This window comes from Berghia stephanieae, chromosome 8 (genome assembly GCF_034508935.2).
Source record: "Berghia stephanieae isolate SIO BIC M18660-M18661 chromosome 8, UCSD_Bste_1.3, whole genome shotgun sequence".
Classification (NCBI taxonomy): domain Eukaryota; kingdom Metazoa; phylum Mollusca; class Gastropoda; order Nudibranchia; family Aeolidiidae; genus Berghia; species Berghia stephanieae.
Window position 1 is genome coordinate 32700307 of NC_088367.1, and position 15000 is coordinate 32715306.

General features: G+C 34.3%; 1 protein-coding gene across 2 annotated transcripts in view; it reads left to right on the forward strand.

Moving 5' to 3' along the window:
- LOC144978544 (low-density lipoprotein receptor-related protein 4-like) overlaps nt 1–15000 on the forward strand; it is a 157974-nt gene that overhangs the window by 129770 nt on the left and 13204 nt on the right. For both annotated transcript variants that reach the window (XM_078924756.1, XM_078924757.1), the window contains 11 exons: nt 1314–1442; nt 1862–1999; nt 3564–3822; nt 5157–5319; nt 6439–6661; nt 8755–8886; nt 9682–9859; nt 10720–10835; nt 12013–12118; nt 14115–14209; nt 14981–15000. The exon at nt 14981–15000 is cut by the window's right edge and continues 129 nt beyond it. In XM_078924756.1, coding sequence (XP_078780882.1) covers nt 1314–1442; nt 1862–1999; nt 3564–3822; nt 5157–5319; nt 6439–6661; nt 8755–8886; nt 9682–9859; nt 10720–10835; nt 12013–12118; nt 14115–14209; nt 14981–15000 — 1559 coding nt within the window. The remainder of the gene's footprint in view (nt 1–1313; nt 1443–1861; nt 2000–3563; nt 3823–5156; nt 5320–6438; nt 6662–8754; nt 8887–9681; nt 9860–10719; nt 10836–12012; nt 12119–14114; nt 14210–14980) is intronic.

Here is a 15000-nt window from a genome sequence, read left to right on the forward strand (position 1 = left end):
CAAGTTCAAAGCTTTAATTTAATGTATTTAAACACAAATTGGTAATTTTAAAAAGTAGTTTTAATGTCCACTGTTTTATTACCCTTGAAAACGACGAATTTTTCCAATTTCAAGTATGCAGGACTGCTCTTGGGTTAAATAATCAATGAAAAAATGTCCCTTTTCAACTTAAAGAAACCGGTACAAATTCCAGCTCCATGGGCTTAATGGCTCCAAAGAACATAAAATAATAATAATAATAATAATAATAATAATAATAATAATAATAATAATAATAATAATAATAATAATAATAATAATAATAATAATAATAATAATGCTGAAAACTTATATAACTCCCGAGACACCAGACTCTAAGCGCATGGTTAATTGAGGAGAAACAATATACTTAAAATTTTATTTTTCTGATTAATTTTTGAGTTCACATTTCGACATCTGGCTTTTTAAAAATTAAAATTCCCTTTATTCATCACTTAGGAGAAATTTATCCCTAGGGTCAATTCCAAGGGAAGACTAGAATAACCCCAGGTGTTAGACACAGTGCAGCGCTGCAAATTGAGCTAGGGTAAGGTGACTTGCTCAAGGTCACACATCGCAGCGGTGCGTGATCAAACTCGGTACCTTCCAGGTATGAGCCATGCTGCCCCCTTACAATGACATAACAATTCATTCAAGTGGTAGGTCACAAAGCTATTACCTCTGATTCTTATTGAATCAAAACAATAGTTTATGAAATGTTAAAGATCTGAACAAGTGTATATGAAACTGTGCCAGACAAAGCAACAAGGAAAAATACAACGACTGGGTATCAAACCTCAGACCCCCTGGTCAGATGTGCTACCATTACATCACAGCAATTCCCGATAGATGGGACAATATTAATTCCTATATGTTACAGTGAATGACATAATCAGTCGGATGGTGAAAAGGTTTGAACTGAGAGTTTAAGTTTAGTAAGAAGGTCAATTTTTTTCCAAAATGAGTTCTTTTCATAAATGATTAAATCAACCCTTTTTGTACATCTTCGAGAAATATCAAAGCTTTATTTCACTTCTAAATATTTTTTACGGCTAGTCAAGTTGAAAAAGTATGAAATTTGCTGGATACCTTTCCCATACATGAAAAATCAAAGAAAGATTAAAATGCTCTGGTGAGCAATTCTTTCAGAAAATGAAGAAAGAAAAAGCAAATCCAAAATTTTCACCTTCCGACTGATTATGTCATGCACTGACACATATCATTCACAAGGGTTCAAGTTTTATGCTGTGAACTTTCTATGAAATGTTGTTCTATTTTTCCTTTGTCATCTCCAGTTGACACGCCGTGTAATCATGATAACGGTGGATGCAGTCATCTGTGCCTCTTGGCTCCCCTGCCTAAAGGACACACTTGTGCTTGTCCAACTGGACTTCTCAGCAAAGATGGGCGCAATTGTCAGACAGGTGGGTCATTTTATGTGATATTATCCTTTTCTTTTTTTATTTTGTGTTATTCCGCAAGAGAACAAATCTTTACTCATCATTAAAGACAATTGATGATATTATTTAAGGGTAAATTTTATCTTGTGTATTGCATGCAATGTCTAACGTGTGCCTAAAGTCAAATTGCATGGGACTGGTGCTTTATAAATATATTGCAAAATTATTATTATTACTATTATTATTATTATTATTATTAATATTATTATTATTATTATTATTATTATTATTATTATTATTATTATTATTATTATATTATTATTATTATTATTATTATTATTATTATTTTTATCATTTTAAATATTTTAATATAAATTTGATATAATGGTTTTAGTTTTTCATCCAATAGTATCCATGTTTGATTTTATCTTCCATAATTCCAGAAATGCGGAACTTCCTGATCTTCACTCGTCGCCAGGATGTCCGTAAGATTTCCCTGGAAGTGGAGTACTACATGGATGTGGTAATACCAGCTGGTGACATGAGGAATGCTATCGCTATTGATGTTGACGTCCTGGAAGGTAGGAGGGAATTGTCAAGGTTGTTCTTTTCTTTTCTTTTTCTTACAAGGAGTGGGGGGGGGGGGGGGGGGGGTGTTCAGATTTTAAATAAAAAGAATCAATCATGACAGAATTTCTTAAATCTTGTCTTCACCATGATATTTTTATTTTTTTATTTGAGGGGTGATATTTACACATGTAATACGACTAGTTTTTAATTAATTAAGGGTTGTTTTATGGCATGTCTATATTGGTCTTCAGAACAAAGACTTGCAGTTCTTAATGCCTCATATAAAATCAAAATCATGATTTTTAGTTACCCAGTTTAGCGTTACCCCCAGTAGAGACACTCACTCTTTTTCTAGAAACGTCCCAACCCTTTGGAACAAACTTCCAAAAGTGTCTTTGTGGCATTGTTCATCGGAAGATATGTTTAAAAAGCATCTTAAGACTTCGTTCTTTTCATAATGTGTCGATGCTTCTGTAAAGCAATCTGAGCATTTCCTCGTGATGTGATAGATAAGCTCTCAACATTACAATATATTATTATTTTACTGGCATTGTTAGTTGGCAGCTCTGTGTGATAGTGAGGGGAGAGGGAGGAATCATGACATTGAAAATTGAATATTAAAGTCTAGAGTATGAGATAATATAAATGTTGCTGCTCGAAGCTCGAAGAAATAAATAACAATGTGAAATTGAAGGTAAGCTTCAATTTAATATACGAAAGCAGATAAAGTGGACGTTTCAGTTTTCCCCTTTATGAACCAAACAGGATGAATGAAACATTACAGACGAATGAGATATTATGGTAGTGGCATTGTTAAGATGAATAATGAATATTATTAATAATAATAGTATTCATCTTAACAACGCCACCACCACATTATCCCATTCGCCTGTAGTGTTTCATTCATCCTGTTTTGTTGATAAAAGGGAAACCCGAAACGTCCAGTTTATCTGTTTTCGTATATTAAATTGAAGTTTATATTCAATTTCACATTGTTATCTAAAGTATGAGATATAAATTTATTTAAATGCTTTTTTAGGTGAGAGTGAATGGAGCTTTTAAAGTTGAGAACATTTTAAAGTTTGTAATATGAATATATCATTTTTCACGTTCTGTCATGTCATGTGATCTAGCTCCTTTAGAATTTATACATATAAAGTGTGTGAAGTGTGTAAAACATTCCAGTATTTTTCATTCAGAAGTGTGTAAAATATTCCAGTATTTTTCATTCAGAAGTGTGTGAAGTGTGTAAAACATTCCAGTATTTTTGATTCAGAAGTGTGTGAAGTGTGTAAAACATTCCAGTATTTTTGATTCAGAAGTGTGTGAAGTGTGTAAAACATTCCAGTATTTTTGATTCAGAAGTGTGTAAAACATTCCAGTATTTTTGATTCAGAAGTGTGTAAAACATTCCAGTATTTTTGATTCAGAAGTGTGTAAAACATTCCAGTATTTTTGATTCAGAAGTGTGTAAAACATTCCAGTATTTTTGATTCAGAAGTGTGTAAAACATTCCAGTATTTTTTATTCAAAAGTGTGTAAAACATTCCAGTATTTTTGATTCAATTCTTCCAGGTAAAATGTACTGGACAGACACCGTCTTAGACCACATATCACGAGCCAATCTGAACGGCTCCAATGTGGAACGAGTCATTCAACACGGGCTCCACAAGGCAGACGGCCTCGCAGTGGACTCTGTGGGCCGTAAGATCTACTGGACGGACGAGGGCCATAACACGATTCAAGTCTCCAACCTGGACGGGTCCATGAGGGCTGTGCTAGTGTATCAGGACTTGGACAAGCCTAGGGCTATAGCCTTGCACTATGATAAAGGGTGAGAAATTACAGTTTCTCTTTGTACATAATACTTATGCTGAGCTGCCAACTCCCGTTTTTTTCCCCTGGGATTTCCCCATTTTTAATTTTTTTTTTTTTTTTTGGAGGGGGGAGGGGGGGGGGGGTTAAATTAAATAAATTCTGGCAGGATTTCTTAAATCTCGTTTTCCTTTTTTCTTTTTTCTTGATGATTTAATGATGTCTATATGAATATGAATATGAAATGTACTATGAATAATTGATAGTCTCTCTAAGTGTTGTTTTGTTGCATTTCTATAAGACTTCAGTATAAAGACTTGTATTTATCAATGTTTTATTTTTGTAGTGAATCGATTAGAATAAAAGGTTGATTTGCTTTGGCTTTTGGGGGGAAAAAAAATCCTGATTTTTTTAAATTTTTTATAATTTTATTTTTTTTTTGGGGGGGGGGGGGGGGTTCTTATTCTATTTTATTGTTATTTTTTTGTTTGGCAGCTCTTAATATGTATGGGAATTAATACAATTAATATTAGAGCCATTAAATATATTATTATTAAGAATGAGTATCCTCAAGGCATTTCTCATAATTTGCAGTGTGTGATTTTATGATTTTTTGGTTAAAGTTGAAGCCCCTTGGGGACTAGTTTTCAAATTATCTTTCAATATGAGATTTGTGTCAAATTTGCCATATATGATGTTGGTAATGGGAGGAAAAAGATGAAGAAGAATGGTAATAATAGTAGGAGTAATGATAATAACAGTAACATAATTTTTAAAGTAGAAATAATTTTAAGGAATAGACCTTACTTAAACTTATATAATTTTGATCTTATACAAAAACCTTATATAATATCATCGCATTTTATTCAATTTTTAAAACAATATATTCATATTTTTCAGTTTTTCAATTTTTTTTTTGTCACTGATCTTAATTATTTACACGAATTTATAATACTCAACATAAAAATCAATTACACATTTTATTACTTTCACATTATACTTACTTCTTGTCATGTCTCATCAACACGTCTGTACAAACAATTACCTTTGGATGAATAAAGTATTCTTCTTCTTCTTCTTCTTCTTCTTCTTCTTCTTCTTCTTCTTCTTCTTCTTCTTCTTCTTCTTCTTCTTCTTCTTCTTCTTCTTCTTCTTCTTATTATTATTATTATTATTATTATTATTATTATTATTATTATTATTATTATTATTATTATTATTATTATTATTAATCATTTTTATATTTATTATTATTCAATATATTGCGACATATTTTCACGAGCATACATTGATTTCTAGAATTAAGTAATTATTCAACAATTATTAACGAATTATAAACCTTAAATTCTATAGCCTAATGTTTTGGACTGACTGGGGTGTGAAATCACGAATCGAGAGAGCTGATATGAATGGCAAGAACAGAAAGGTGATTGTTTCCGATGAATTGGCTTGGCCTAATGGCCTGGCCATTGATAGGCCGACCAATCGCATCATCTGGGCTGATGCCAGGACAGAGGTGAGTTGTCACTTGTTTATTTAGTTGAGTCCTTGGAAAAGGCTTTTTACTTACATTCTCTCACCGCATTCAGGTGTAAAATGAGTACCTGGCTGTTAACATCATTGTCTGTGTCGGTAAAAATGTAAGATCGCCTAACAGGTGTCATGTTTCGTTCTACATGTTACGTGTTGCTGTTGGTCAGGAACCCCTTGTAAAACGCTTTGAGCACGTTTAGTGGATATTGCGTTATATAAATGCTCTAGAATGCTCTATTTGTATTTTCCCTTGTTTCTAACAATATCATGAGTCTTTCAGGTAGAAGGGGGGAGGGGGGGGGGGGTGATAGGTCCCAATATCTCAATAGAGCACTTGCTTTACATGCAAAGGGGCCTGAGATAAATTCCGGCTACTCGTCCAACCAGCAATGATTGGGTAACTGGGTCTGTTAAGATCTGGTTGAAAGAACTTTGTGATAGACTAGCGCCTTATCAAAAGAGTGGCAAGTAATTGCAATTGTCTGGTTTGTCACATTATAAACGTTGTTGACAAGTGTCAACTAAATTGTTTGCCAATATGCAACCACTGTTCTTTATTCTGCTGATGATTAAATTAACTTAACTCAAACAAACACATGTTAAAATTAGACACATTGGAGCAATAGACACTTAGATAACCACAGTCGTCATAATGTAAACAATGTCAGTGATTGGTAAACATAGTAAACTACACAGGCTTTACTATCGATGCTATGTGTCTAAGTAAAATACCCACTGTTCTACCGCTTGATCAATAGAGCCAACACAGAAAACTATGTGTAAACTTAAACATTAAAATCTGATTGAAAATATCGTGTGATAACTAGTCACCCATTTGGCGGTATAAAAAAAATCCAATAAGAGTGATCAGAGAGGGGTTGATATCATTCACGTCCTTGTTTATAAACAACCAACTACGATTGTCCAAGTACGTGTGAAGGTGTGTCATAAATTCCATGTTTTGATTGGTCAAAAATCTACTGGTTATTTATTGGTATAATCCAGTGTATAAATGGGAGCCCTTAAAAATTTGAGATAAACTTTATAACTTACTTTCTTTTTTTTCTCAAATTTTATCCTTCATAATATTTTTATCCTTCAGCTTATTGAATGTGCTGACTTGAATGGGAATTTTCGTCGCAAACTGGTTCAAAATGTCCGTCATCCTTACGGTCTGACGGTGGCAGGAAATTATATCTATTGGACCGACTGGCAAGAACGATCCATCCATCGGGCCAACAAGAATCTGGTGGCCAATGTCACTAAAATACGAGACAATCTTCCTGGCATTATGGATATTCATGCCGTACAAATTGACGGTGTTGGTAAGAATACATACGTTTTTGTTGTCGTTTCTTCTTAGCAGACATCATCATAGCTTGTCGCTCCAACACCTAACCCACTTCACAGCATCTCTGGAGCAGACTCTTAGGTCATGGTCAGTGCAGCTGGGCCCATCCTGGCATTCTCTAAGGATGTGCTCCATCGTCTGCTCTGGGCACCCACATGTACACAAGCTAGTCTCAGCCAGCCCCCACTTTTTCATGCTTCCAGCTGTTCTCCCAATTTTTGCCTGTGCTCTGTTCAGCGTTAAATGTTACCCATTAGCAGAGAAAAGGATGTAACAAATTGCAAAACACCTTAGAAACAAAGGTTCCAAATTTACTTTGTGGTTTCATTCAATTTTTGCCCGTGCTCTGTTCAGTGTTAAATGTTACCCATTTGCAGAGAAAAGGATGCAACAAATTGCAAAACACCTTAAAAACAAGGGTTCCAAATTTACTTTGTTGTTTCAATGGTTTATCTAGTTTTTTTTTGTTTTTTTTATAAATTATGTCACCTTGACAAATTAAGTTCAATTGCCAATAATGAACATAATATTTATTTTATATTAATTTATGTACCGTTCTAAATGTTAAGTGTTGCTGTTGGCTTGGGACCCCTTGTAAAGCGCTTTGAGCACGTTTAGTGGATATTGCGCTATATAAAAGCTCAAATTAAAAACTCAAGTTATTTATTTTAATCATATCCATATCATAATCATTAAGATTTACATAGGTCAAAAGACTTTAAACTCCCTGTTGCTTATGTAAATAAATATATGAGTATAATAGTTAAAACAAACAAAAGAAAAGATCAAATTGATGTATGGATATTATAAGTACACACAATCGTATATATAAACAAAAAGTCAAATCGATGCATGGATATTATAAGTACATAAAATCGTATATATAAACAAAAAGTCAAATCGATGCATGGATATTATAAGTACACAAAATCGTATATATAAACAAAAAGTCAAATTGGTGTATGGATATTATAAGTACACAAAATCGTATATATAAACAAAAAGTCAAATTGGTGTATGGATATTATAAGTACACAAAATCGTATATATAAACAAAAAGTCAAATTGGTGTATGGATATTATAAGTACACAAAATCTTATATATATATATAAACAAAAAGTCAAATTGGTGTATGGATATTATAAGTACACAAAATCGTATATATAAACAAAAAGTCAAATTGGTGTATGGATATTATAAGTACACAAAATCGTATATATAAACAAAAAGTCAAATTGGTGTATGGATATTATAAGTACACAAAATCTTATATATATATATAAACAAAAAGTCAAATTGGTGTATGGATATTATAAGTACACAAAATCTTATATATATATATAAACAAAAAGTCAAATTGGTTTATGGATAGTTTTCACTACAGATTTGTGTCGATCACAAGCATATTTCTGAACAACCAATCTCATTCATCATATACGTACCTACTTCAAGGCATGGAGTTTTCTATTAACTGAATTTTTGAAAGCATTTATTAATTCACCATTTAAAAATTAATATAAAGTGCATTCCATTTTCCTGATGGTACGTTTAGATAAATGAGTTTTGTCGAATATGTGTAGATATTGTTTTTATTTTATTTTTTTATGTAAATGGTGAATTTGAATGTAAGCTTCTATTTAATATACAAGAACAGATAAAATGGATGTTTCGGGTTTCCCCTTTATCAACAAAACAGGATGAATAACACTACAGACAAATGAGATAATGTGGTTGTGGCTTTGTTAAGACATTATCTCGTTATCTCATTCGTCTGTAGTGTTATTCATCCTGTTTTGTTGATAAAGAGGAAAGCCGAAAGCTTACATTCAATTTCACATTGTTATTTATTTTTAGAAAACCAGGTCAATTGTGTCAGTCATACCCTTAATTCCATTGTCATCTGTACTAAAATGAGACATTAACAATTGTTTTAAGAAAAACACCTTAGATGCCTAGGCACAATTTTATTCAATATGACTTTAATATTTTTTATTAAAAAAAACGTTTTCAGTGCGATGAGGATCTATTCTATGTTCATTCAATGCGACTTTAATGTCCTTCCTTAGAAACCCATGTGAATCGTTGTGGAACTAACAATGGTGGTTGTAGCCATCTTTGCCTGCCACACCCACGAGGGTCTTCCTGTGCCTGCCCTACTGGTATTCTAATGAAGGAGGATGGAAGAACATGCTATGATGGTGAGTAAGCGGCTAAATATAGGCTATTTTGTGAGGTTGTGTGGCCTAATGGTATGCCTCCTCCTATATCAAGGTTGCCAATTTTCATTATATTTACTTACTGAATTCAGTATGCTAAAAAAATCCTCCCAACAGAAAAAGTAATCACTAAATGTCTTTTTACTGGAGTTCAACACTCAGAAAGGGGTCAGTGGATGTGCTTGTATAAAAGTTCAGTAAAATTTGCATCCTGAATTGGCAACCCTATGGCCAGGGATGCCCTGTAAAGCGTTTTGAGCATGTTGAGGGGATATTTTGAGCATGTTGAGGGGATATTGCGCTATTGCCTCTCTCATGTACTCAAACTGGTGAATAACGTCAACCTCTGACGACCACAAGCTCTTTTTCCCCTCTATGTAGCCGCTGAGTGTCAGGCTTTCAATGCGCCCTCATCGCCACACATGGCCAAGAAAGCCCATTTACCTTTTTCTGATGGTGTTCACAATTTGGATGGGTTTCCTTACAACCATCATCATCCATCGTGGCTTGTACTCTTGAGCACGTTGCCAGTCAGCTGTCTCCACGAATCATGATCCTCTGCGGTGCGCATGAAATCTGTGTTGCTTTTTAAATCACTTTTGGCCATTATTAGGTTATTTAGATATGTCATTCTTCGTCTTATTTACAACCATACCTGCCCCCAAATATTTTTCTTTCCCCATTTGTTTAGAATAGACAGTGATGGATGAATTGTAGTAGAATTCGTGGTATTCTACAAATGAATTTTTTTCTCTCTTTCTTTCTTGCAATATCCAGTGCCGAGCAAGTACCTTCTATTTGCTGCAAGGGGAAGCATCCAAAGGATTTCCCTGGACACTCCAGACTACACAGCTGTTTACCTCCCTTTACCAGAGTTACACAATGTGATTGCCATCGACTACGACTATCAGGCAAACATGGTCTATTACGCTGACGTCTATCTGGATGTTATCAGGTGATTTGAGGATTTTAGTTCATGCTGATTTATAAACATGGTGGGGTGGGGGTGTCCCGATAGCTCATTTGGTAGAGCACTCGATTCACACGCAAAGGTACCAAGATCGCCCCGGGTGCAGTCGATCATTTTTTTCTGCTGTCAAACAACTTAACGATATCAGTAAAAAAAACTCCAAAAAACAGTCCTTCAGAGCCATTAGGCCCATAGAGCTGGAATTAATCCTGGCTTCTATAGCATGAAATAGGCAATATCAATTGATTACTACCCTGTGGATACGATGCTAGTCTGTCACGAAGTTGTACTCTCCATCAGATCTAACAGATCCAGTTACCCAATTTTTGTTGGGTAGACAAGGGGGTGGGAATTCAGAAATACAATCTCGACTACACCTGGGATCGATCTCGGTCCCTTTGCATGTGATACGAGTGCCCTGCCAACCCTGTCAATGGAATTGACAACTATTTTTTCTTATGCTTTTCTCTGATTGTTTTAAGCCTGTACTGTTTTAATAAGAATAATACTTTATTTTATATAGAGCTTAACTATCCTTTGGTAAAATGATCAGCACCGTGTTGCAAAACAAGCACACACGTACACTCACAAACACAAACGCATATTCTCTCTCTCTCTCTCTCTCTCTCTCTCTCTCTCTCTCTCTCTCTCTCTCTCTCTCTCTCTCTCTCTCTCTCTCTCTCTCTCTCTCTCTCTCTCTCTCTCTCTCTCTCTCTCTCTCTCTCTCTCTCTCTCTCTTACACCTAATCAGACACAGACAAACACACACACCTACCCACCAACCATAAATTTTAAGTATTCATATTTTGATTATATTATCTGTATCTGACTCGGTACTGTTTCAGACGAGCCTCCTTATATAACACTAGCCACATGGAGACCATTGTCCACAAAGAATTGGCCACGACAGACGGGTTGGCCGTGGATTGGATTGCCAGGAATCTTTATTGGACGGACTCAGGTATGTCATGTTTGACAACTAAATGAAATATGACGTTTCTATTCATTAAACGAATTTTTAAAAGAATCTATGGACAATTTTTAAAAAAATAGTAATAATAATAATAGTAATAATAATAATAATAATAATAATAATAATAATAATAATAATAATAATAATAATAATAATAATAATAATAATAATAATAATAATAATGATTGATGATAATAATAATGATAATAATAACAACAACACCAACAACAACAACAACAACAATAATAATAATAATAATAATAATAATAATAATAATAATAATAATAATAATAATATGATGATGATGATGATGATGATGATGATGATGATAATGATGATAACAATGATAATATATATAATGGTAATAATAATAATGATAATATTAATTATAATAGTAATAATAATAATATAATAATAATAATAATAATAATAATAATAATAATAATAATAATAATAATAATAATAAAAATACTAATAATGATTATAAATCTTTATGCAAATTCACATCACAATGTTCATAGAAATCTTTCATCGATTATTAATACAACAGAGAACATTATTAATTTATACATATCCAAGAACCTTACTCATTTACTTACTAAATTCAAGTTTTATTGGATTAAGGTCCATCATCAGTCATCTCAATTCTCCTGATTCATAGCATTGAATATCACACCCAGGGTGGGGTTCCTGACCTCCCATTGTGGGCAGGGTATCCGGCCAGGGCCAGGATAAAAACCAAGTAATCTCACTCCATGACAAAGACAGAAAGCAAGTTGGAAAACAGTGTATAAGGGTATAGAAGAAACATGGAACACACTTAGATAAAGAACAGAAATTTTGGGACCAACATAGAGGTTTTGAGTTTAAGCAGAAGTTGGCTTTTAGCAAGGTTGCCAATGTTCTGTATGTTTACGGAATTCAGTATAATATTATAAACCCTCAGTATATTTTCCAATCACCTGATAAACAGGAAAGAAGTAGTACATAATGCATTTTTAACTGAGTTCAGCCCTCAGAAAGGGGTTCGTCAATGTGTTTGTTTGCTTCAAAGTTCAGTAAATTTTTTGCTCCCTGAATTGGCAACCCTGTTTTAGATTGTTGACTTTTTTGTGGATTTGATTGTCTGTAAAAGCATCCCTCATAGATTAGTTTTCTATTTCAGGCCACGATGTCATTGAGGTTGCCAGATTGGACGGTACCAGTCGGAAAGTCCTGTTAAACTCCAGACTACATGAACCGAGGGCGATTGCTCTCTTCCCTAAGAAAGGGTGAGCGAGTGATAAAACATACTATTTCATTTTCTTTACTTTTTGTGGAAAAAAAATTAGGACAAAGCACTGGTGTAACATAAAAATCTGAAAAGGCCTGTATGAAACAGTGCCAGAAAAAGGAGCGTGCCTCAGCCGTACGGTCTTAGCTTTGTGGCCTTGAGCAAGTCACCTCGCCCTAGCTCACTTGGCAGCGCTGCACTGCGGCTGATGCCTGGGTTATTCCAGTCTTTCGTTGGAATAGACCCTAAAGACAAATTTCCCCTTGGGGAGGAATAAAGGGAATTTAATTAATTTGTTTTTTAATTATATTATCTTACACAAGTGCTGCATCCAAGTTTTTCACTTTCATACTATTTTCAAAATAAAAATGCAAAATGTTTTCCAAGTTGCTTTCTGTCTATGCCTTTAAATGGGATTGCTAGGTTTTGTCTTGGTTTTTGCCAGAGTCCTTAGCTGAGAGGGTGACAGTTAAATGTATAGTTAAAGCTTTTGGAGATGATATTTTTTTTCATTGTAAATCATCTCTCTGTTGTGTTTTGTTAGTTATGCTTTCTGTTTTGGTTATATTCTGTAAACATTTGAGTGTGTTCCTCTCAGTGGGATCCTATGCTGGTGTCTGGAGGAGACTTTCAGGTGATCTCAAACTATGTACATTGATTGTATGCTCTTGGAATCTACATTTGTTCCCTAATTGAACCATTTCCCCCTTTGTCTTACTTGTTCTTGTGTCTTTTAAGTGTAATTCTTATATTTTTTTAATATTCTATATTTTTCTACATCTCATTTTCTTACTGGTGCTTAAATGACCTGATTGTGTCGCATACGCCGTAAAACCCCTAAAAACAATAACAAACCAGTTTGAGACAAATTATTCCATTAACTGTCACCTGAATGTGTCGCATACGCCGTAAAACCCCTAAAAACAATAACAAACCAGTTTGAGACAAATTATTCCATTAACTGTCACCTGAATGTGTCGCATACGCCGTAAAACCCCTAAAAACAATAACAAACCAGTTTGAGACAAACTATTCCATTAACTATCACCTGAATGTGTCGCATACGCCGTAAAACCCCTAAAAACAATAACAAACCAGTTTGAGACAAATTATTCCATTAACTGTCACCTAAATGTGTCGCATACGCCGTAAAACCCCTAAAAACAATAACAAACCAGTTTGAGACAAATTATTCCATTAACTGTCACCTGAATGTGTCGCATACGCCGTAAAACCCCTAAAAACAATAACAAACCAGTTTGAAACAAACTATTCCATTAACTGTCACCTGAATGTGTCGCATACGCCGTAAAATCCCTAAAAACAATAACAAACCAGTTTGAGACAAATTATTCCATTAACTGTCACCTAAATGTGTCGCATACGCCGTAAAACCCCTAAAAACAATAACAAACCAGTTTGAGACAAATTATTCCATTGACTGTCACCTAAATGTGTCGCATACGCCGTAAAACCCCTAAAAACAATAACAAACCAGTTTGAGACAAATTATTCCATTAACTGTCACCTAAATGTGTCGCATACGCCGTAAAACCCCTAAAAACAATAACAAACCAGTTTGAGACAAATTATTCCATTAACTGTCACCTAAATGTGTCGCATACGCCGTAAAACCCCTAAAAACAATAACAAACCAGTTTGAGACAAATTATTCCATTAACTGTCACCTAAATGTGTCGCATACGCCGTAAAACCCCTAAAAACAATAACAAACCAGTTTGAGACAAATTATTCCATTAACTGTCACCTAAATGTGTCGCATACGCCGTAAAACCCCTAAAAACAATAACAAACCAGTTTGAGACAAATTATTCCATTAACTGTCACCTAAATGTGTCGCATACGCCGTAAAACCCCTAAAAACAATAACAAACTAGTTTGAGACAAATTATTCCATTAACTGTCACTTGAATGTGGAGACGGAGGGAGAATAAACCATAATGCTTCAATATTTAATTGTTCTATTTGACCAGGTTGATGTTCTGGACAGACTGGGGAGCTCGTCCAAAGATTGAAAGGGCTTATTTGGATGGAACCAATCGGAAAAATATTATCAACAGTCATTTAGGTATGAGAATGATGAAATTTATGATGGTGGTGGTGGTCATGATGATAATGATGATGATGAGGTGGAGGAGGAGTATGAAGATAATGACGATGATGATTATGAATGTACGGATGTGTATGAGGATGATGAAATTGATGGTGATGTTGGTCGTGGTGGTGGTCATAATAATAATAATGATGATGATGAGGAGGAGGAGTGAGTAAGGATGATAAGGATGATGATGATGGTGGTGAATTTACTGATGTGTACAAGGATGATGAAATTGATGATGATGATGATTTTGGTGGTGGTCATGTTGATAATGATGATGATGATGATGATGAGGAGGAGTATGAAGATGATGATGATGAATGTACTGATGTGTATGAGGATGATGAAATTGATGACGATGATGATTTTGGTGGTGGTCATGTTGATAATGATGATGATGATGAGGAGGAGTATGAAGATGATGATGATGATGATGATGATGATGATGAATGTACTGATGTGTATGAGGATGGTGAAATTGATGACGATGATGATTTTGGTGGTAGACTTGGCTCTGAAGGAACTCACACTTACTTATATGTTTATGTATCGATGGATAGATGAATGGATCATTCATTCATTCATTCATTCATTCATTCATTCATTCATTCATTCATTCATTCATTCATCTGTTTATTTACCTGTTTCCATTTTCGTCCATCCAATATAAACACACATAGTTGTGATCCCATCATACTAATACCCCATCCCCAACTTTTTTTTTTTCTCACTGATCTCCAGGTTACCCCAATGCCCTGTGT